This window comes from Macrobrachium rosenbergii, chromosome 48 (genome assembly GCF_040412425.1).
Source record: "Macrobrachium rosenbergii isolate ZJJX-2024 chromosome 48, ASM4041242v1, whole genome shotgun sequence".
In the NCBI taxonomy this organism is placed as follows: domain Eukaryota; kingdom Metazoa; phylum Arthropoda; class Malacostraca; order Decapoda; family Palaemonidae; genus Macrobrachium; species Macrobrachium rosenbergii.
This window is the reverse complement of record NC_089788.1, coordinates 25482961-25505993: the sequence shown is the minus strand read 5'-3', so window position 1 is coordinate 25505993 and position 23033 is coordinate 25482961. Positions and strand designations below refer to the sequence as shown.

General features: G+C 35.6%; 1 protein-coding gene across 8 annotated transcripts in view; it reads right to left on the bottom strand.

The window, feature by feature from the left end:
* Piezo (piezo type mechanosensitive ion channel component) overlaps positions 1 to 23033 on the bottom strand; it is a 366537-nt gene that overhangs the window by 227417 nt on the left and 116087 nt on the right. For all 8 annotated transcript variants that reach the window (XM_067091426.1, XM_067091428.1, XM_067091429.1 and 5 more), the window contains exons 4-6: positions 22299 to 22394; positions 20351 to 20470; positions 701 to 928 (exon numbers count right to left, since the gene is read on the bottom strand). In XM_067091426.1, coding sequence (XP_066947527.1) covers positions 701 to 928; positions 20351 to 20470; positions 22299 to 22394 — 444 coding nt within the window. The remainder of the gene's footprint in view (positions 1 to 700; positions 929 to 20350; positions 20471 to 22298; positions 22395 to 23033) is intronic.

The following is a 23033-nucleotide window of genomic DNA, read 5'->3' as shown; positions in this document are numbered from 1 at the left end:
CTCTTGAAGTCGTTAGTTTTATTCCATGTATTTTAATTTGTAAATTTTTTTTTAGCCTTGATGATGTAACAAAGTGTTACGAAACGCGTCGGCAAATAAACATACAGATGACCGACTACTTGTCACCCTGTCCTGAGATACACTGCTGTATAACTACTTATTTTATATATATATATATATATATATATATATATATATAACTCAGAGGAAAACAAGCTATGCGCTAAAGACGACGATAATTAGCACCAAACATCTTCATAATATAAACATGACATTTACGGAATACATTAATTATAAATATAGTTGGAATAACTGGGTGGAGAAAACAAAATAACGACATGAGTGGAAAAAAAAGATGGGTATTATATTTCAGTGTTAGAACAGAACTTGTAAAAACCTGACATGCACTAAAACAACATACGCAATTAAACATTTTAAACGACAACGTTGTGAACTATAAAACTGTAAAAAGGAAATAAAGCCAAAAACTTGACTTACAAAAAATAAAAGAAAAATCATAAACTTATTTTATTAAATTACTGAAGGAATTCAAGGGATTAGACGATAATAACCTGTGCTTTTAATGACTCTTGAGTAAATCAGAATACTTAGGCAAGTTCAATCAATAAATAAATAGACAGAAAAATGCATAAATAAATGCATGGAGGAAGAAAACAGGCAGACAGTGACAAAGACTCACCCACTGCGTTGAGGACGCGCAGGCCTATATTCTTGGTGTTGCTGGACTCCTCCGGGAGGTGGACGTCCGGGGAGGTGTAGGCCGTGAGTTTGATGCAGGCGAAGTAGACGGCCGGAGAGAACACCACCAAGATGCACTCCGGCAGCAGCCACCGAGTCCCGTCGATCTCACTGATGTTGTCCAGTCGGACGAAGCCCAGATGGCGGAACAGGGTCTCCAGGAAGCTGCCTGAGGAAATACAGGAAATACGGGGTAAGGAAAGTTCAACTTATTCTTCAAGAAGGTGACCCTTTTCTCTGTATAACTGCTGCAAACACATACGGATTGCATGCCTATACATTATACAGGTGTATATATATATATATATAAATATATATTAAGGTATATATATATATATATATATATATTGATATACCATATATAAATATATATATAGCGGATATATATATATATATATATATATATATACTGTATATATATTGCCATGCAAATATATATAGAAATAGGGGGTATATATATATATATATATATATATATATATATAATATATATAATGGAAAGGATCCTTCGATCATTAGTGTTCACCTGAGTGTGTAAAAATTGATTCTTGGGTTCTTTGTCAGGCAGCATATTTTCACCTCCTCGAATTTTGTTTAGGTAATTTGATTGTGTGATTTTTGGATATTTTTCATCAGGTGTAATTTTTTTGTTTTTGCCAAGATGGATTGTTGTCGAGTTTAATGTTATGGAACTCCTTAGTGGAGAGGGTGGCAAGATAGGCTTGCAGAACTGAATAACTACCTTGGTTTAACCAGACCACTGAGCTGATTAACAGGTCTCCTAGAGCTGGGCAGGAGGATTAGATTTATTTTACGTGGCTAAGAACCAACTGGTTACCTAGCAACGGTTACAGCTTAGGTTGTGGAATCCGAAACCACATTATACCGAGAAATGAATATCTATGAAATAAATTCCTCTAATTCTTCATTGGCCGGCCGGAGACTCGAAGGCCTAGCAGAGTGTTAGCCGATAACTTACCGACTCGTCCAACGAGGAACTACAGAACTGAATAAGCAGGAGTTAGAGGTAGTAGCCGAGTTTTTTTAAATCGAACACCCCTTTTCTATAGGGAAGGGTTTACTGTTTTTACAGATATATGAATATGTAAAAGTGTTGAAGGCAGAAGGTAACCGGAGGTAAAGCAGGTTAAAGGTGTTGGACAGGCAGTTAAGGTTGAAGCAGATGGAGATTGATCTGCGAAGGTTAAAAGCGAAGGAGACAGAGAAAAAGAGAGACAGCACGAAATTGCCATGCAAACACTTAGAAATAGGGCTTCTCCTTCTTCCCCTTCTCAGAATAGGTCAGCAGCGCCTGGTATCAACCTGGTGGAGGCTTTAAAATTTGTCCCTAATTTTGAGGAGAGTAATGTGGCAGAATTTTTTGTGTCCTTTGAGAGGATTGCCGCAAGGTTGGAGTGGTCCCAGGAGTATTGGACCACTCTTCAGTAAATTGCTGGGCAGGGCACAGAAAGTTTATGTCACGTTAGACGAAGGTTTGTCTTCTGACTATGACAGTGTGAAGGCCATAGTTTTAAAGGTTTAGGAACTCGTTCCCGAAACGTATAGGCATCGCTTCAAGAATTTGCAGAAAAATAGGGATCAGACTTTTGTGGAGTTTGCCAGGTGCAAAGAGCGATATGCTGCGACTGGGTTAAGTCTAAGGAGGTGGCCGATTTTGACAGGTTGAAAGAGTTAATGCTGGTGGAGAAATTTAAGAGACCTGATAAGTTAAAGGTGCACCCGAGGAGTTAAAACTTGAAACCCTTCAGGAGGTAGCCATTGCTAGCGATGAATATTGTTACATCATAAGAATGTGTTAGGGGGAATATCCGGAAATGAGTCTTATCCGAGTAAGGCAGGAGTAATAATTTAATGTTATAAGGTTCACAATAGTAGTTGCTAACTATAATAATAATTCTCATTTTCAGGAAATTTAAAAACAGGGGTTGAAAAGTTTCATGTTAACCCTGATGTTAAAGGCAATGTTGCTTTTTTGCAACAAGATGGGGCACGTCAAGAGACTTTCCCAATATTAAGAAGTCACAAAAGCTGTAATCACTCGTTCCGGGTTCAGAATTGTAGGTATTTCAGAGGTAAAATGGCAGACCTAAATATTAAACATGTAACTTCTCCGTATCATCCGGAAAGTCAGGGAGCTCTAGAAAGGTTTCATAAAACCATGAAATTTATGATAAAGAAGTACTGTTTTATTAATGGGTCGGATTAGGATAAGGAATTACCTTATTTGTTGTTCGCTTTTCGTTGTCCCAGGTCAGTCTTTAGGTTTTTCGTCTTTTAGTCTCATGTTTGGTCACTGTATTCGTCGACCTCTTGATGTGGTTAGAGTCCTGGGAGGGAGACATCCCTGAAATTAATTTATTAGATTATGTGCCTAATTTAGGTGATAAGCTGACCGAGGCATGAAAATTTGCCGGTGAAAATTTACTGCGTAGTCAAAAAAGAATGAAGTTCTTTTTTGACAGAAGGGCTAAAGCACGCGACTTTCGGGTGGGCGATAAAGTGTTGGTTTTATTACCCATTCCAAGAAATCCATTAAAAGCTTCTTTTTCAGGTCCGTGGAAAATTTTAAAAAAGGTCATTGATGTCAGTTATTTAGTAGAGACACCTGAAAGAAGGAAACCATTTCAGCTTTGCCATATAAATATGTTAAAGGCATAAAGGGAACGTGAGAAAGTTATTCCCGTGGCAACCGTTGGAGATGCTGGAAGTGTTGATAATACTAGATAATTGTTTTGATGGGATTTGATAATACTAGATAATTGTTTTGATGGGATTGAATGGTTTTCTGACAATAAGGGTTCGTTGAAAAATTTTGCTATTATGACTTCTCATTAAGTAGTGTAGAACAAAGATCTTTGAAGAAATTGGCAATGATTTAAATATTAGGAATTGTTTACAGATCTTCCGGGACAGACATCCGTCCTTGAACATGACATTGATGAAGGTGATGCCACCCCCGTGAAGCATTCTTACGGGTTGAATCTTTTTAAAAATGAGGTTGCAGCGAAAGAGGCTGGTTTTATGTTAAAACACGGTTTGACTGAACCCAGCAAAAATCCCTGGTCATCACCTGTTGTATTGGTAAAGAAACCCGACGGAGATTTCAGGTTGTGTTTTGATCATCGTAAGGTGAATGAGTTCACCAAACCTGATTCTTACCCATTACCTCGAACAGAAGATTGTACTAATAGGATGAGTAAGTCGAAATATATTAGCGGGCGAGGGCCTTGTCAGCTTTTGTAACGCATTAAGGGTTATTTCATTGAAAAGTTATGCCGTTCGGTATGAAGAATGCTGCTGCAACTTTTCAAGGGTTGATGAATATTTTAGTTCATAATTTAGAATGGTGTGTCGTCTATATTGATGATATAGTAATTTATAGTGATGACTGGATACCCATCAAAAACGCATTTGAGCATTGTTCGAGGTTTTGAAAAAAGCAGGTTTGGTAATTAATTAAAAGAAGAGTGACTTTGTGGTAAGGTTGTTCCGAAGCAGGCAAACGTGGAGTCCATTAAGAATATAGAAATTCCAAAGTGTCGGAAGGATGTCAGAAAATTCCTTGGTTTGGTGGGGTATTATCGCAGGTTTGTTACGAATTTTTCTGATATTGCTGAGCCTCTAACTAATTTATTACGTAAGAATGTGACCTTTGTTTGGACTAATGAGACGCAAAATGCGTTCGAACAATTTTTGAAATTGGTATTGACCCATCATCCTATTTTGAAAGCCCCAGATTTTGACTCGTCTTTTTCGCTTGCTACTGATGCTGGTGATGTTGGTGTTGGAGTGGCGTTACTTCAGAAAGACGAACAGGGAGTAATGCATCTTGTTTCGTTTTTCTCTTAGAAATTGTCCCCGCCCAACGTAGTATTCCACAGTGGAGAAAGGAACATTAACGTTAGATTTAACTGTTAACCATTTTCAGGTTTATCTTTCTTCCACAGGTTTCCCTATTTAGATTTTAACGATCATAACCCCCTTGTTTTCCTCAGCAGGTACAAAAATAAAAACCAACGATTAATGCGTTGGAGTCTCCTGCTACAGAAATGGAATCTGGAATTTCCCCACATTCCAGGTAAAGACGATATTGTCGCTGATGCGTTATCACGCATTGTTGAATAGGGATAAATGGGTCTGGTGTGTTTATAGGGGTCTATGCAGGTAATCTCTGTATCATTCTAATTACGATCTGTGTGATGACGGAGGGAGTCTATGTATAGGTGAGGTGAAGGTATATTTAGTGTATAATAACCCTATTTGTATTTTCTGTTGTCCTTTTGTTTGCGGCGATGTAATAATGTAAATTAGGCCCCCATTCACGCTCAGCACCAGTTTTAAGATTTGTTGAAAAGTGGGCGGAGTGTTGGACGTCGGTGCGTGAGTGTGGTTGTTTTTAGTCGGTACAGACTGTCGCACAAATAAAGCGCAGCGACTTTTTTAAAATTAGGTATAAATAGCCCATGGCCCCATTCACTGTGAGACGCGGTTGTTTTATGATTGAAATATATATCCGTGCGTGAATGGAGGTTACTTCGACACAGACCTGTATTTATCATTTCAGCAATACTCAGTATTTTCTGCGATGCGTGACTTCAGGAAATTTTTAATATGGCAGAAGTTTGGGTTGATAAGTCTTTTTGGACTGACTGGATTGCATTTTATAAATCACACCCAATGCTTATGGAACGTAAAATCCAAGTGTTATTCAGACAGAAATCGGAAAAATACCGCTTACGATATTTTAGTAAACAAGCTAAACGATATATACCCAGATGCTACACGGGAATCTGCTATCAAGAAAATAAACAACATGGGAAGTGCATTCAGGAGAGAGCTTGATAAGGCTGAGAATCCTGCAAAACTTGGGGCTGGCGCAGAAGACGTTTACGTGCCAAGTCTCTGGTACTATGATCAAGTTTTGTTCCTGCGAGATCCCGAAACCCTTCGTCAGACAGCATCTAGCATTGTTGAGGTAAGTTTATAACCAGACTTAATGTTTTTATCTTCATTAGTCAATAAAATGAGGCAGAGTGTACAAAATCAACCAAATATGAAATAAATTTCATATTACACAAAACTTTCCCAAAAAGGAAATATAGCAGCTTGCTTATCTAAAATAAAATGCAATTATATATGTTCGCCTTGCTATTCTATAGTTCCCTCGCCACTGAAAAAAAAATCCATGAAGTTCTCACATATACATTTACCTAGTTCACTGGATTGTCCATTATAATAGGACCTGATGCTTTTATTGTCATTAGCAACTAAAATAAGGCAAGAGTGTACGAAATCATCGGGCCAACCAATTATGAAATAAAATTGATTTCATTAACAAATTACTTTGCTCTAAAACATAGCCTATAGGCTAGTAGATTGCTTATCTGAAAAAATTACTTATATATGCTCCTGTTGCCACTCAAAAGTTCCCTCACCATTGAAATAATGCATGAATTGCTCTTGTACACGGTTCCTAGTTCATTTGATCGTCCATCCTCAAATAATTCTACCAATCACCTGGATGACATTTGAGTTTTGAGGGATGCATGAGAAAACATTTCTTTGAAGCAACCAGTCTTTTCCCCAATATCTCTTTCTTTTCTTAACACGGTTCTTCATTTTGACGCAAACTATAGCACAAATTGCCATAGTTTTCAGTTCGCTGTTGGAAAGATACCTCGGCTATCACTCCAGCACGTCCAAGAAGCAAATGAGCAATTTACAATTTTACACAGACCATGTCGTAACGTCAATGGCCATGTCATTTCTTTCGACGTTCGTCCCCTTTTTTTACGGGCTGCTCTAGGAGCAAGAGCCCGTGCTGGCACAAGGCCAGCTAAATCTGAAACAACAACAACAACAACAACCCTTTCGACATGTCTGGGGACAAGTCTGAGCAAGAATGACCCGCCTATGTCTTCGGTTAAGGTTTACTTCAGGTTGATGTTAGTTGTGAGATGAAGTGGTCAATACTTGTTGATCGGGTTTTGTCTTAGGTTAAGGTTTACCTAGGAATAAGGTTAATTGGGAGTTAAAGCGATTATATAATATTTATTAATCGGGTATCTTGATTTTCAGGCTTATAACTGGGCTACAATAATTTTTGCGTGTTTATCTTGCGCAGGGGAGGTCCGTGCTGATCTTCCCTGTGTCGTTCTGGGTTGGTGTGGATATTATTTTTAAAGGATATAATAGTGAGTGCAGTGAATCACTGGTATAACGACAGTGTTGTTTGTGGTGATAATTGTTTTGGCCTAAAAACTCAGAAACCCGATTGGTTATGATAAAGGAGCAAATGTTAAGCTCAATGGTTTAGTCCGTGTGCTTTGAGTTGTGGAGGTGGTTTGTAGGTTTTGTGTTGAAAACCCTGATATGTGTTGCTATTATGTAATATCAGCGATATTTGTACATAGGTTGTTATTTGTGAATCTACTAACCTTTGCTCTTGCCACCCCACTTTTGAGTTTACAGGAGTTTTGGTTTGTATGCCATGTATGTTGTATTTTTGAAGTTATTTTGTGATATGTTTTGTAAGCATTGTCAATAAGCTTAAGGTTTTATATCTTATGTGGTAATATATAATGTTTGGTACAACTGTTGACAGTTTGTCTTGCATGGTATTTTTGCCTAATGTCATTTTGCTACGTGGTATTATCATTGTGGTAATTTTGCCTTGGTACTTTACTTTGTATTGACGTTATTCATTTTTAAGTTAGTCTGTTAAGTTACTTTAATTATTATTTGAATTTTTTATTAACGTAGTCTATAAAAAATTTTTTATTGTAATTTTTTTTCTCTGTTGGGAGAGGAAGTGTCAGTATGCAGCCCGATTTGCCTTTTTATATCTTAATATAATATAGTTTTGTATTTTATGTTAGTATTGAGCCGCTTAGAAAGTAATTTATAAAATCTCTTGTCTCCTCCTAACTGGTTGTTAGTTTGTTTAACATTTGTATTAACAATTGTTTTTGTTTGACATGGTTTAGGGTGCCTGGTCTCTCCCATATGAAGAGGTGTGGTCGGAGGCTCTTTTGTGGAGGGCAGCCGTTGAGAGAGGTCACTGGGATTTCTTCCTTCTGAAATTGATCGCTGCAGTTGTTGCCTGTTGCTGCAGTTGCATTGGATGCCTTACAGATCACGGCTAGCCTTTGGATTAATCCGTCCTTCTAATTATCCCTGCATTGGTTGGAATTACTTCTTAATCAGCATTGCTTATGGTTTAGTGCTAGTCAGAGGGACCTCACTACAATCTGGTACGTTACCCGCGTTTTTTCATGGTGAAGTCAAGATCATGGCATTGTGGGCATTCTGGCTGCCTGGGCTCTAATATCACTTCCTACCTGGGTTTTGCTCCAGACGTGGAGTTTAACATTGAAATTATAGAGGAGATCACAACGATATATATTGAAGCCATTATTTGTATAGTTTACTTAGCCTGTATGTGTTAGGTTATTCTGTCTTTTTGACCTTCTCTTACTTTCTGGGCCCCCTGTGTAAGTGTGGATGTGTTGTTTTCCGTGTTTAGTAGTGTAATTGTTTTGGGTATTATTTTATAAGGGGTGACTGGTTTTTGGATGTTTGTGTATTAAGAGGTTCAGGTGTTATTTCTGTCTGAAGTTTATGCATTAAATATTAAGTGGCTTTTCTCAGTGTTCATTTGTTCCCCTTGAACAGTTTTGCACATTTAGTGGTGAAGTCAAGAACTGTGGCATTGTGGGTTTTAGCTCTAATATCACTTTACCTGGTTTTGCTCAAAAGTAGTTTAACATTGAAATGATAGAGGAGATCACAACGATATTTTTTGAATCAAAATAGTTTACTTAAAGTATGTGTTAGGTTATTCTGTCTTTTGACCTTCTCTTAATAAGTGTGGATGTGGATCCGTGTTTTAAATTGTTTTGGAATTATTTTATGAGGGGTGATTTGGATGTTTGTTGTATTAAGGAGTTCACGTGTTATTTCTGTATGGAAGTTTTGCATTAAATCCACTTGGCTTTTCAAGTGTTTTTGTTTTATTTGCCATTTATGGTCTTTCACTAATTCCATTCATTGTGGACCTTCATTAGGTTACCATTATTACAGGATTTTGAGAATATAGTTTCAAAACTCATTACTATTTTATCATCTATGTTATTTCAGCCATTTGTATATATATATGTCCTCATCATTTGTGTTTTTCTTATGTTTGTCTACATGGAATATATCATACTTATTGCATATTTTTGCTTTACATCATTTGTACTCTTTACTTTTTTAGGTATTCGTCACATCTGGTTATTTATTACAAAATTGATTTCGGTGACTTAATATCGTTTGAAGACTTTAGAGACTGTAATATTTTTATTGCCGGAAATTTTATAATTTTTCTGGTTTATATTTTTGGATGTGTAATGGAAACGATATATTGTGTTTATACGTTGATAACTAACTTGATGCAATGCGCTCTTGGGAAGCAATTCACTGAGAGGCCTGAAAATTCCCGTATCTAAAGGACGTGTTGGACACGCTGGGAATTGGGATTTCATTTGAATGAGAAAATGTTATATTGTGTTGAGGAGCTGTTTAAGTTTACTAAGTCCAGTTACCTGTTGAACACACAGTTGACACACTGCACTGACATTCAGTACCTTTCAGTGTATTTTATCATGTCTTTTATATTTTTTTATTGTTTACACATTTATTTGTTTTGGGAGATATCCCACATTATTTTAGGTTTTTTCGATTGACAGATGTATCGTGGATGAAGATATACACAGTTATGCAAAAGCATGGGAAATGACTTAGATGACTGTTTAGACATTTGTCTTAATGAACTTATATTTATACCCTGGTACACACAGAACTTAGTGACGGGGGTGGACAAAGGAATTTGTGTTTATATTTGTTATCACATATGTTTTATTGACGTTTGAGTTGATGGTTAAATAATATGCTTTAGCTTGTCTTTTATTTAACTTGTTTCATGTTGGGTTTGGAAATAAAGTTTAATTTTTTTATAGGTTTGATTTATAAACATCAGTTTATATAGATTTTCTTAGAATAGAGAGAGAGAGAGAGAGAGAGAGAGAGAGAGAGAGAGAGAGAGAGAGAGAGAGAGAGAGAGAGAGAGAGGGAGACCTACCAAGATTTCTTTTCATCTCCTTGGCTAGGTAATATTTAATGCCCAGTTCCTAAAACACACATCAACACACACACACAGCTATATGATGGGTATTATATAGTCCTAGATGAAGTGAATATAATATAAAATGACATGTCCACTAACAAAAATTTACCTCTTGAATAGGAGCAGTAGACAGGTTTTTATTTTTTTCCTGACAAAATTTTCGAGATATCAAGTTCAGGTTGGCATTAAATATAAAATGAAAAGAATTCTAAAAAAATCTTAAGAGGAGGTTAAAAGTCACTGGATCATTAATTAGTCTACATAAAGGGGTGATTGATAAAAGTTTGATACTAACCTGTTCACTGCTAAACGAAAAGTGGAAGGAGGAAGAGTTAGCTGTTACGTGAAGGAATGTGAACATTAGTTAACGATCTCAGAATAGGGGAAGAAACAAAGAAGTAACAAAAAAAGGAGAAATGAAAATGTGGAATGATATTTCTTGCATGATCTTTTATATGAGAGGAAGTCTTTTGATTTGAAAGGACACAGAGTAACTGAGGAAGAATGCAGGACTCTGAGCAATCAGAAGAAGAGAAACTAATTTGAAATCTTTAGCAAGTAAAAAAGAGCATATACCAAAAAAATCAGACAAAAGGAGAGACTGAGGAGAAGGTCTTAGGATTTTTAGATATTAATTTAATATTAAGTGCCTCAAAAGTATTCTGAATGACCTTTGGTAGATAAACATTTTTTTTTTTTCAATACCAAGAAACATCAAAGAAGAATTTATAATTTGGATCAAGAGGTGGAGGTGATTTTTAAACTGAAAACGACTGATTCGGCTGTGGAAGTTTTACTAAAGAGACGATAACGTTCCGTAGTGGGTTATTCCACTTGGCAAAAATCATTTGCACGATTTGTTTTATGGTCTTTAACGCTGTAACTGGAATGGAACGGTAATCGTTACCACAAGACAGGGCAAGAAAGTTTCAAAAAATGCAAATTATGCTATCGTAAATTTGATGATTTTATGTGAACTCAGAATCCTCAATTTCTGTTTTCCTTATTTTGGATCACAAATAGGAGGACTTATTGCATAGTTTGTTTATCATTTGTTACTCTTTTTTTTTAGATATGTTTGGTTATTTAAGAAAAATTTTTGTCTAATATATTTTTCCCTTTACTCCTGTAGAACTTTTATTGCCATTTTAGATTTTTCGTTTAATTTGCAATGTTCCATTTGAATGATAAATTTTGTTACAGATAATACATTTTAGCGGTAGGGAGTTTTAAAAATTCAAGAATGGGGATGCAATGGAAAAGAATAATGTCTGAAATTTTAATTTACGACAGGTCTATATAATTTACATATATAAAGTATATAACTCTGGTCCCAGTTGGATAACCTATATATATTCCATGAATTTTATAGTATTATACATATTATATTTTATATATGTATATATATATTTTATAAAATTACTATTTTATTATAATTATTATCAAAACTCATACGTTCTTATGGAATACCCACAATATATCCAGAAACTATATATAGGCATATATTTATAAAAAGCTGATATAGAGAACTACTGATAAAACCTCCGAAAAATTCAGACCACTAATGTCTTTTCCTGCCATTTAATCCCAGTTCCTAGAACTTCACATCAACTGCATCCCAGCGTCCAGTTTCAGAGCATTCCCAAATCTAGATGGTGAAGACAAATAAAATGACATGTCACTAACTGACCTTTTGATTATCTCATCAGGACATACGGATTTTTTCAGCAATTTTTCTAATGGTACCATTTCTAGAAGAGAGAGAGAATGACTCCTAAATGTCCTCCTGGATCATTTATTCTCAAATTCGACAAAATTTATTACCCTGTTTTTAAACTGGAACACCAAGAATCACGTGGAATGAACAAGTGAAGAAGCGGAATAGGAGGAAGAAACAACGAAGAGAAAAAAAAGGAGAAATTAAGTGGGGAATGATTTCAGTTCTTTGAGATTTTCCAGAAGAGAGCATATTCAAAAATAAGACAAATTGAGAGATTGACCTTTTCGAAATGAAGAAGGAAAATTCCAAAAAGAAGAACGGTAAATAAATACAAGAAAAATTAAAGAAGAAGAGAGTTTTATTTGATCGAGAGGCTTCAGGTGATAATTGTCCAAACGACGATTCTGTTCTGATTATAGATGCGATCGGGAGTCCGTTATTCTCGGCAAACCTCATTAGCACGAGGATGTTGCAGGTAACACCGCTGTAACTGGAATGTTTAATCGTGATTACAAACAGCAGAAGAAAAAAATGCAAATTATGCTATTGTCAAATTTCTGTTTTACTCTATGAACTCAAATCCTTAATTCACTTATTTTTTTTACAGCAAATGAGAAGGGAAAACATCAGTTTGTTTATCATTGTTCCTTTGCATGTATAAAAATATTTAAGAAAAGTAAAATCTGACTAAATAAAAAGAGTAACAAGATAACAAGTAATTTGATTGTTCTATTCAATGTGAAAAACAACGACAATACATTTTGCATATGGAGGGCGTATCAGAATGAAAGAACAATGGAGAAAAGACTGGTATGGTGACTGGAAGACAGGAATAATTTCACACTAAGTAAAGGCCATCTCTGGTCCCAACAATAATTTGAAGCATCCACTGAAATTTTCAAGCTAGTGTTATTATTATTATAATTATTATCAAAACTCATACGTTCTTAAATGGAAATACAAGCAAACATATCCTAGACGAAACGTTGAAGTAGAGAGAACCCCTGATAAAACCATCATCGCCTCCAAAGCAAGCAGAGCAACAGGTCCGAAAAATTCTACCACTAATGTTTTTTAATCTTCATAACAAAATCTTAATCATCTCCAGCGTCCAGTTTCATAGCAATGACGGGGTGGTACTTGACACTTTAGTACTAGCACATCTAAATTTGCCTTTAATTAACACATACGGAATAAATTTTTCTTAGTACCATTTATAAAGCAGACAGACCTAAATGTCCTCCACATACATTCTCAAGTCGACAAAATCCATGTATTTGTGTAACACCAAGAATCATGTATGTATAGTGTACAGATCATATATGATCAATATAAATGATGATAATATGCAATTTCAGTCTTTGAGACGTGATGTTATTATTCCTGCCCATTATAAAATTTACAGGTTTGAAGTCTTCCGTTCAATTCCAACTCAAGAGAACGTATAAATATTTCAAAAAAATTCAACCTCTTGGTTTTATTTGTTCTCTTCGCACACACATTGTCCTTACCATTTCTGTTCTTTATAGATATATCCTGAGTCCCTTCTCAATCACCTGTGGAACAGAAATTTTCTTGACTCAACGTTCTAACTCTTGTGTGTTTCTCTGATTAAAACAGCATTTTCCACTGGGCCACATGAGTCTTGTCATGTTTTGGAACCTGACTCTAAACCTGCACCTTCCATCTCCAATTATTTGGGCAAGCTAACTGAGAAGGGAAACCAGTAAGTTTGTCCCAACTAAAATTCAGCAATAAAAATAATAGACAAAATCTGACTAAATAAAAATTATCCCTTATAACAGTAAATGAATAAGATAGTCAATCAAAAACAGACAGTAAGTTCATATGGAGGGAACAGAAAGAAATTTCTGCAAAGACTGTGGAAGGAAATAATACAGAGGCTATGGCACGAACAACGATTTGGAAGCATCGGTGAAATGGTCATAACCTAGTGAGAGGAAGAAGGTAAAGGCATATAAATAAATAAAGCAAACATATCCTAGACGAGGGGAAGTAGAGAGAACCCCCAAACACCCTGTAAAGAGCAGAGGGTCATAGCACACTGTTTTTAATCTTCATAACAAGAAAGTTAATTAGTTGGCAGAGATTCGTCACAGCAATGACACAATAGACAACATTTGACACTTTTATCCCTTCTAAATTTGAATAAATTGAAACATACATAAATACACAATGTAAGCAGACAGTTGCAGACAGGCACATACATACATACATTTAGACATTTGTGTGAATGCCCAGTGGATAATAAGTATGTATGTATGTATATATATATCCACCACACACACACACACATATTCGATATATATGAGTCATAAATTATATATATATATATATATAATATATACGTGACTTTTATATATATAAAATATACAGGTTTAATGTGTATGTATGAATTTATATATATATATATATATATATATATATATATATATATATATATATATATATATATATATATATATATATATATATATATATTATACATTAATATTAATACCCACTTCACTAAACTTCGGGAATAACTTACACCCAAGGGGAATTATATATGATAATTTCTTCACCGGCAGAATTCGAGCCACTGCCTGGTTTAGAAACAACGATAAACAGTGACTTTGACAACTTGGCAAAGTGACCTAACATTTGTGAATATAACAAAGTAACCTGGTCGGCCGTTCGATCCTGTCGGGTGACGAAACCACTTTTCAATTATAATTCCCCTTCGGGATTATTTCCGAGGTAGAGCGAACTGGATACTATGCGCCGCCATTTGTAGCTTAATGTTTGTGTAAATAAATATCACGGTGATATATATACTGTATATATACTGTGTGTATATATATATATATATATATATATATATATATATATATATATATATATATATATATATATATATATATGTATTATAATATGTGTGTGTATATGTATTATAATATTTATATATATATATATATATATATATATATTATTTATTTATATATATATATATATATATATATATATATATATGTGTGTGTGTGTGTGTGTGTGTGTGTGTGTGTGTGTGTGTATGGTTGTGTGCACGTGTGCCCATGCATGCGTGCGTTCATGAGCGCGTGCACAGCTTATCCACATATACTGTCACATACATTTAAGAGAAGAGAACGTTGAGACGGATGGCTGAAATGGAGAATGATCAAGTGAATATGAAAACACTGAAGAAGAACTCATATACAGAGGTATGTAAATAAGGAGAGAGAGAGAGAGAGAGATTAATTGATTTGTGCCTCATGAGAGGCTAGTTTATTGGACACCTCGCTCTCATCCTGTGAGAGACGTAGTATCATCAACGATAAGTATACAGAACGCCCAAAATGGCTGAGTCACATAGTGGAACAACCCCTATCATTATCACTAGGCTTCAACATCACACTCAATACAAAGTGAGCTGTATTAACTCATACAAAATTATCACATATTCATTCACTGGAAGGATAACCCATCCATTAACATATACATTTGATCCTGAATAATAGTAATAACAATTATTAACACACATCAAGGTAGCCATAATGAAAATGCCTTAACAAAGGTGCCAGTAGTTGATTGATATCGTGTAATTTAAGCTTTGAAGCCAAGCACTGGGCACTTTCGGCCATTCAGTGCTTCAGACGGGGAAAATATGGAGTTTGAGTGGTTGGGCAGGAAGCTAAATAGATGCAGATTAAGCACAAGGATCTAAAGGTGAAACCGGGAGAAAACACACCAGTTGCATCCAGTAATATTTAGAGAGGCTGGACAGTGACACTGAAGAAAGGAAATGGGAATGGAGGCAAATTAAAAGGCAAAAAAGTGTAAAGAATGGGTGCAGCCAGGGGCCGAAGGGACGCTGCAAGCATGTTTAGTAATGCCCACAGTGCACCGCTCAGGTGCACTGACGGTACTATCCGCCTACTTGGAGGTGCAAGTAGTAGTTATAGTAGCAGTATGAGTAGTAGTAGTAGTAATAATGATAGTGGAAATCAGCATATTTGAAGTAAATGCACCTCGCAGGAGCATGACAGCATCACTGAGGCATTCATCAAACACAGCACCGGTCGGAAAACGTCAGCCCACTTTTCTTTTTCCTGTAACCTCATCCCAGCTAAATCACTCGAACCATAAACCCTAAAACATCAAATACGAAGAAGTTCCACTGAGAGAGATGGAAGTCTTCCCTGAAAGAGCCCTCAAAACAGAGAAACAAAAGAAGAGGCGTGGCAACAATACTCCAAACCCCAACAAAACATGCCGTATCTCCTTGTTGTTCACCGGCCCAGCGTAAACAAACTCAGCCGCTGGCCGCAGAGATGGTAACTAGGCTTTTTTATATAGCGTAAAGGACCAAGGACTACTTGCCTCTTTAAGGAAAGAAGATTATCAATTTCAAGAAAATCATAAGAGGAATGGAAAGAATTCCCAAAATTTGATCCTGATTAATGGAATTTTATCAGTGAGCTAACTTTGAAACTGACATGTCTTTTGATACGTCCCTCAAAGGATGATTTAAAGAAAAAAAAAGACAGACGTAACGTGAAAATAAGATGAAAATAAGTCTCCGTTTCCGATTATATAATACTAGAAAAGGCGATAAAATTGCTACAAGTGGCAATCGGTCCTGCCTCTGGGAACTTCAAGGGCCGCGAGTTATGGGTTGGGTATCTGTTCATCTCTCTACTCTATTTATTTTCCTCCCTTTAACTGTTCCTTAATTTGACGCACGCACTTGAGGGAGATATCAGAAGGAGAAATTTACGACTCTTGAGGCAGTATTGCTTTCTTAAATAAAAATCTTATACGGTTTCCACTTGAGAGTAAAAGTGCGATGCTACACAATATATTACTTCTGTGGGTCACCTTTCGTATGCCTTCTCTTTACTTCTGATCTGGTTAAAGTATCTCCTTGACCCCTGACTCCAAAAGAATGATCCGTGAAATGCCACTCTGTCGGCTCCTCCCGTTGTTGTTGTTGTTTTAAATGATCATGGTAACCTAACATGCCACTACTGCAAAAGGATTAAGACGCCAAAAGCCGCCCCTTCGCGCATTTGGGGGACAAGGGCTAGCAACGTCATCCCTAAAAATCAGTGACTAGTAACTTGGAATGAGAATCAGATATGTGCTGTGAGCTGTAATTAGCCATAATTAGGTCCGAGAAGCCATAGTATTGTTTAGAGAGTGATGAACCATTACATGAACATATATATATATATATATATATATATATATATATATATATATATATATATATATATATATATATATATATATATATATATATATATATATATATATATATATATATATGCATACATACATATGAGTATATATACATATATGTGTGTGTATATATCCATACATACGCACAAATATACATACATATATATATATATATATATATATATATATATATATATATATATATATATATATATATATATATATACACATACACATACACTGAAGAAAATTTTAAAGCCTGGAATTCCTTATTCAGATCTCAAAATCTGTAACGAATTTTTTCTGTTTAACAGCTTAATCTAACTCTTATCAATGACTCTGGCAGGCAAGACTAACAGGGCATAATTTTAGAATTCAAATGCCGTCAATTCACATTTATTGACCACTATAGTCAAAATTCTGTTAACAACTAATAAAGCCATATTATTATTCACGAGGACCACACATTCGTCTAAAACAAGCCAAAATATTATCATTTATCAAAATAAGAAATCTTCCGTAGAATCGAGTGTTCACATGAGGAGAACGGAGGAAATAAGAACAAAGAAAAAGAAGAAATAATTAGATATAAATATATGAAGCTTTTAAAGTGGCGAAGTTGGAAATGACACACGAAAAGTGGGGCTAATGACGTCAGATCATTAAATCTCCTTTTCTCTGACGTTCCCGGGAAATGATTAAGAAGGCACTCTGGCCACAAAGGGACTTCTCTGAAAAGCAGGTAAAAGGCGATGGACTGCACATTATACCTGGTACTTGAAGGGCTCGTTATTCCAAGCATTAAAATTATTTGAGCCCTGTCGTTAACTCATTTTGTTCTTAGGGAAGTCAAGCCGTAATGCTCTTGCTGTTTCGCATGAGAGAGAGAGAGAGAGAGAGAGAGAGAGAGAGAGAGAGAGAGAGAGAGAGAGAGAGAGAGAGAGAGAGAGATTCCACTAATAGAAAATCTATATGGCAGATAAAATTATTTCTGGGAAGCCTTAGTTGCAGGAAAAACACGTCACAAAATCGTTGCTATAAATAACGTGACATTACACGCTCCTGCATAAATCTTTTTACCAGCCAGCATTAGTTATAAATGATTTGTTTAACAGACCTCTGAATAAAGTTAAAAAGGGAGAACAGAGGGAGCGAAGTACAGGACAATAAACAGCAAGACTTTACAAGGTAAAGGAAAGACGAAGAATAAGGATACAAAGCCTCATATAAACTGTTAAATGAAATCAAAACTTAAATAAACTTGAAGTTATAACGCTTTACGACATCAGAAGTCAGTAGTTAGTTCAAAGATTTATAACTATTATAGAAACATGATATCCACCTCTTCCAAAATTATTATGAACGATCGAATGACCAAATAAAAAAGAAAAAAAACACACGAAACGAGCACACAACACTCAAGCTAGTAGACAAAAGATCCCGTAAAAGGCAACACATAAATATGGAGGAAATTCAATACATTCCTTTGCCAGTGACTCTGAGAACGTCGACGCTCACTGTGGAGAGAAAGGGCCCATTTTAATGATGAACTGCAACGCGAAGCCTTTTTGGGAGAAATTGCTTGGCAGAGGGACGCCATGTTGGTGATAGAAGGGAGGAAATCAACTCCTGAATAGAGAGGTTAAAAACCAAGAATAACAAAGAAAAGTTATCATTTCAGATTAAACGAGGAAAGCTAAAAATCTGAATGAAGAATATGAGAGTAGAATTAAGATAACAATGGAAGTATGACGTATGAAATATACGTGGAGAAACTCGAGAATTCATGCAGAAGAGATGAGATGTGAATTAGGACCGAAGGTGTTAAATGTTACAGTAAATCGTTGCATGTGATAAACAGCAATGCAAAAGAAAGGGCTGAGAAGTAAGAATCGGTAAGGAAAAAGGGCAACATAAGAAAGAAGTAATAAAAACAAGTAAAAAATGCGCCGAAGTTTCTTCACCGCAATCGAGTTTTCTGTACACCGTATAATCAAGGCCACCAAAAATACATCTATCTTTCGGTGGCCTCCGTATAATACTGTATGAGTCGCAACCCAAGAAACTTTAACCACGGCCCGGTGGTGACCTAGCCTATATCGTTGCCAGACGCATGATTATGGCTAACTTTAACCTTAAATAAAATAAAAACTACTGAGGCTAGACGGCTGCAATTTGGTATGTTTGATGATTTGAGGGTGGATGATCTACATACCAATTTGCAGCCCTTTACTGTCAGTAGTTTTTAAGACCTGAGGGCGGACAGAAAAAATTGCGGACGGACAGACAAATCCGGCACAATAGCTTTCTTTTCAGAGAACTAAAAATAGATGAGAGTAGTAAGAAGTAAAAAAGACATTTGTACTGGCAATACAGAAGAGGATATATATATATGTCCAATATAAGGTAAATTACAAAATTGATTGCTCAACTTGTAATTTACCTTATATTGGACAATCTGGTAAGGAACTAAGTAAGAGAGTCACACAGCATAACTAATGTACGGGTTGCAACCAGCTCAAGCGCCATTTTTTGTCACGTAAGAGACTTTGAACACCCAATAGATTGGAATTCAGCTACAGTTGTTTTTAAGAGTTCCTCGTTGCATGACAGATTGTTGGTCGAAGGATCCTCATTAGTTCTTTTAGTAATATGAATTTGAGCGAAGGTCTTTTTAAGATGGACGAATTGTTAAAAAGCTTTATTCTTAAGGATGCAAGAGTAAAACAAGCTGTTAGATTTTTTACAAACAGATAGTTTTGTACTGGCATTTTGTAGGAATTACATATTTCCACTAAGTATGTTTTTGCTTTTTGAAGAATGTTGTTTACATACTTAAATAGCTTGTTGACTTATTTTATTGTTATCTGTGACCCATATTGCTTTCTTGTATATATTATTCTCTTAACTCTGTTCAGTCCCCTGAAGATGACTTTGGAATAAAAGTTGAAAGTCTTGGTACCAATTCCTTTCATTTTCACGTGAGGATATATATATATATATATATATATATATATATATATATATATATATATATATATATATATATATATATATATATATATATATATACATACACACACACATATATATATATATATATATATATATATATATATATATATATATATATATATATATATATATATATATATTAGTATTTCATACAGCAACACGGGAGACTGATCATCAGTCCGTCGAACTCATCACTTACATATTGCCATTGGACACTGTGAGTATTTGGTTCATGAATTTACTGAGAAATTGCATGCGCTCGATTTTCTGCCACAAGATACCATACAATGATGGGGAGAAATTACTATCTCCAAAAATAAGTAATTTCAGAAAACCTACAGGATTTGTCCGTTGTAAAATAAACCGCAAAGGAAAGACGAAAATGATCATCTTCATCCAGTACTCACATGGTTCAAGAAAGTAGGCGTAAGGCGGCATGGACACCAGTACCATCTGGAAGATGAACTGCAGGAGGAAATTGACGGCGCTGACCCCTACCACGGCCTTCAGATAACGCCCTGTGTGACCTGAGGGCAAGAACGGGCGGAAGTGGATTGTTAAAATAAATATTTATGATGCAATCTGCGCATATATGAATGCGCTTGATGAACTTTTAGAATGTTTACTAAGTTCTACGTTGGAAAAATTCTTAAATAATTATAATGTCAAGGGAACGCAAGTTAACTTTTAAAATGTTCACTGTATGTTGTGTGTAAGAATACTGTATATCGTTCTGAAATGTAAGTAGAGAGAGAGAGAGAGTGAGGGAGAATTTCAAATGGCGGTCTTAAATATGAACATAACGAAATGTACTGCTGACATGCTGTAGATATGAAGCACTGTTCATTTATTCATCAATAATATTACATCATAATAATAATTCATTAATTGATATACAGTAGTACATGTAGTGAGCAGAAAGACCTGATGGTGGATAAATTACAATTCTAGGTACAATTTCGTTAATTGTTCGATCCCCTGTGTTACACTATGGTAGCTTGTTCAAGTGATTGGTTGAGAGATTATGTTGCACGTTAGCTGTAAAGGGAAAGACTCAAAGGTTACCTGTAGGAATATAATGCCATTAGTCAGTATCGTGGTCATCAGTTTTCCGTGGTTATGATGTTGGACAACTTGTTTTTGAAAGTTGTTTTTAACACAAAACTGAAATGTACATCGGTTTACGTGTGCGTTAGGCTTTTGTAGCTGAAAGTGGTTTTGGTGAAAGTTTGGATCTGTGACAAATTTGGCAGGTCTATTTTAGGTTTTAGTAACACATTTGAAGTGGTGATGTCTGACAGCAGCGGGACCACCCGCCGCTCTCTCTCTCTTAATCAATCTAGTGCATAGGCTACATGAAGACAGCTATCCAAAATGAGGGTCAAGACATCTTTAGTTTGAGCAAAAAATCTATTACAATTATTATTATTACTCAGACGATGAACCCTATTCATATGGAACAAGCCCACAGAGGCCAATGACTTGAAATTCAAGCTTCCAAAGAAAGTGGTGTTCATTTGGAAGAAGTAATAAAGGGAAATACAGAAAGAGATCAGTTACATTGTGATTATACTGCACATACTTTGTAAAGCAAGTGTGTATACAGATAAATCTGTTGCGATATACTGGTTGTGATGCAGACTTTGAGAAGTGTAAATGAGTATTTTGGAGGGAATTTTGTGAAATGGCCGACAATTCAGTGGTGTAGAATTTCTTGTGAGATGAAAGTATGACGCATTTCATTTTGGTCAAGGAACATGGAAAAAGAATGTATTAGTAATGAGAATAAACGGTGTGGTTAAAGTTATATTTCAATGTATTGCTAGTGTCATGGAGGAGAAAAACTTCTTGTTTTCTGAATATCAGTTTAATGAAAAAGAGGTCTTTAATCTGAGATGAGTTTAGACAAGTACTTTTCTTGGATCCTCAAAAATAAGTCTTCAACACTCAAATTAATTTCAACTATAATACATCTTTACCTTTATATATACTGTACAGTATATGGCAGGAATAAGGAAATTTATATTTTCATATCAGCTAGAATTACTACATAATGTTTTAAAAGGGTATTATTAATTTATAACTTGATTAAAAAAAACTAAAAACAACAAATACTATTTTACAAAAACATGAATCACTACCGTTTCAATTCATATATCACATACTGAATCAGGCACTAAAATGAAATTATACAGTACAATGCAAAAAAAAAATAATATAAAGGAAATGAATCATTATACTGACATTTCTACCTCACCCCACCTGCACCAAAGTAGCATCATTTAATTTACATCAGTGCGTACACTCAATACCTTATTTCTCTTTCAGTCAATTTAGTTGCTTATTTTCACTCACCTCGCATAGTATGAAATGTTGGGGCGGGAAGTAGCGGAATAGCAAGTAGCAGGAGCAGATAAGCAAACGACATCAGAGTGAAACGAAGAGCAGCACCTGAAATGGAAAATGATTATACCATTAACATACAGGCAAATTATGTTAAGATACCTGTCAACGACATTTCCATTCTCTCTTTCATCATTATTGTCTATAACTGTTCGGTAAGCTGTTCCCTGAACCTTCGAGAATGCATGAGTGCATATACATACAAATATACTATATGTATGGTGTATATGTATGTATGCATATATATGTGTGTGTATTTACATATATATATATATATATATATATATACTGTGTATATATATACATACATATATATATATATATATATATATATATATATATATATATATATATATATATATATATATATATATATATATATATATATATATATATATATATATATATATATATATACACACCAGCACTGCCTGGGAAAACTCTGAATGACAGTCTATGTGTAGGGGGGGGGAGGAGGGAGGGGAGGGGGAGGAGGAGGGGGGGGGAGGGGGGGGAGGAGGAGGGGAGGGAAGAGGAAGGGTGAAGGGGATGGGAAAGGAGGGGAAGGGGAGGGGAGGGGAGGGGAGGGGGGGGGGAGGGGGGAGGGGAGGGGAAGGGGAGGGGAGGAGGAAGGGAAAGGGGGAGGAGAGGGGAGGGAAGAGGAATCAGGAGGAGGGGAGGGAGGGA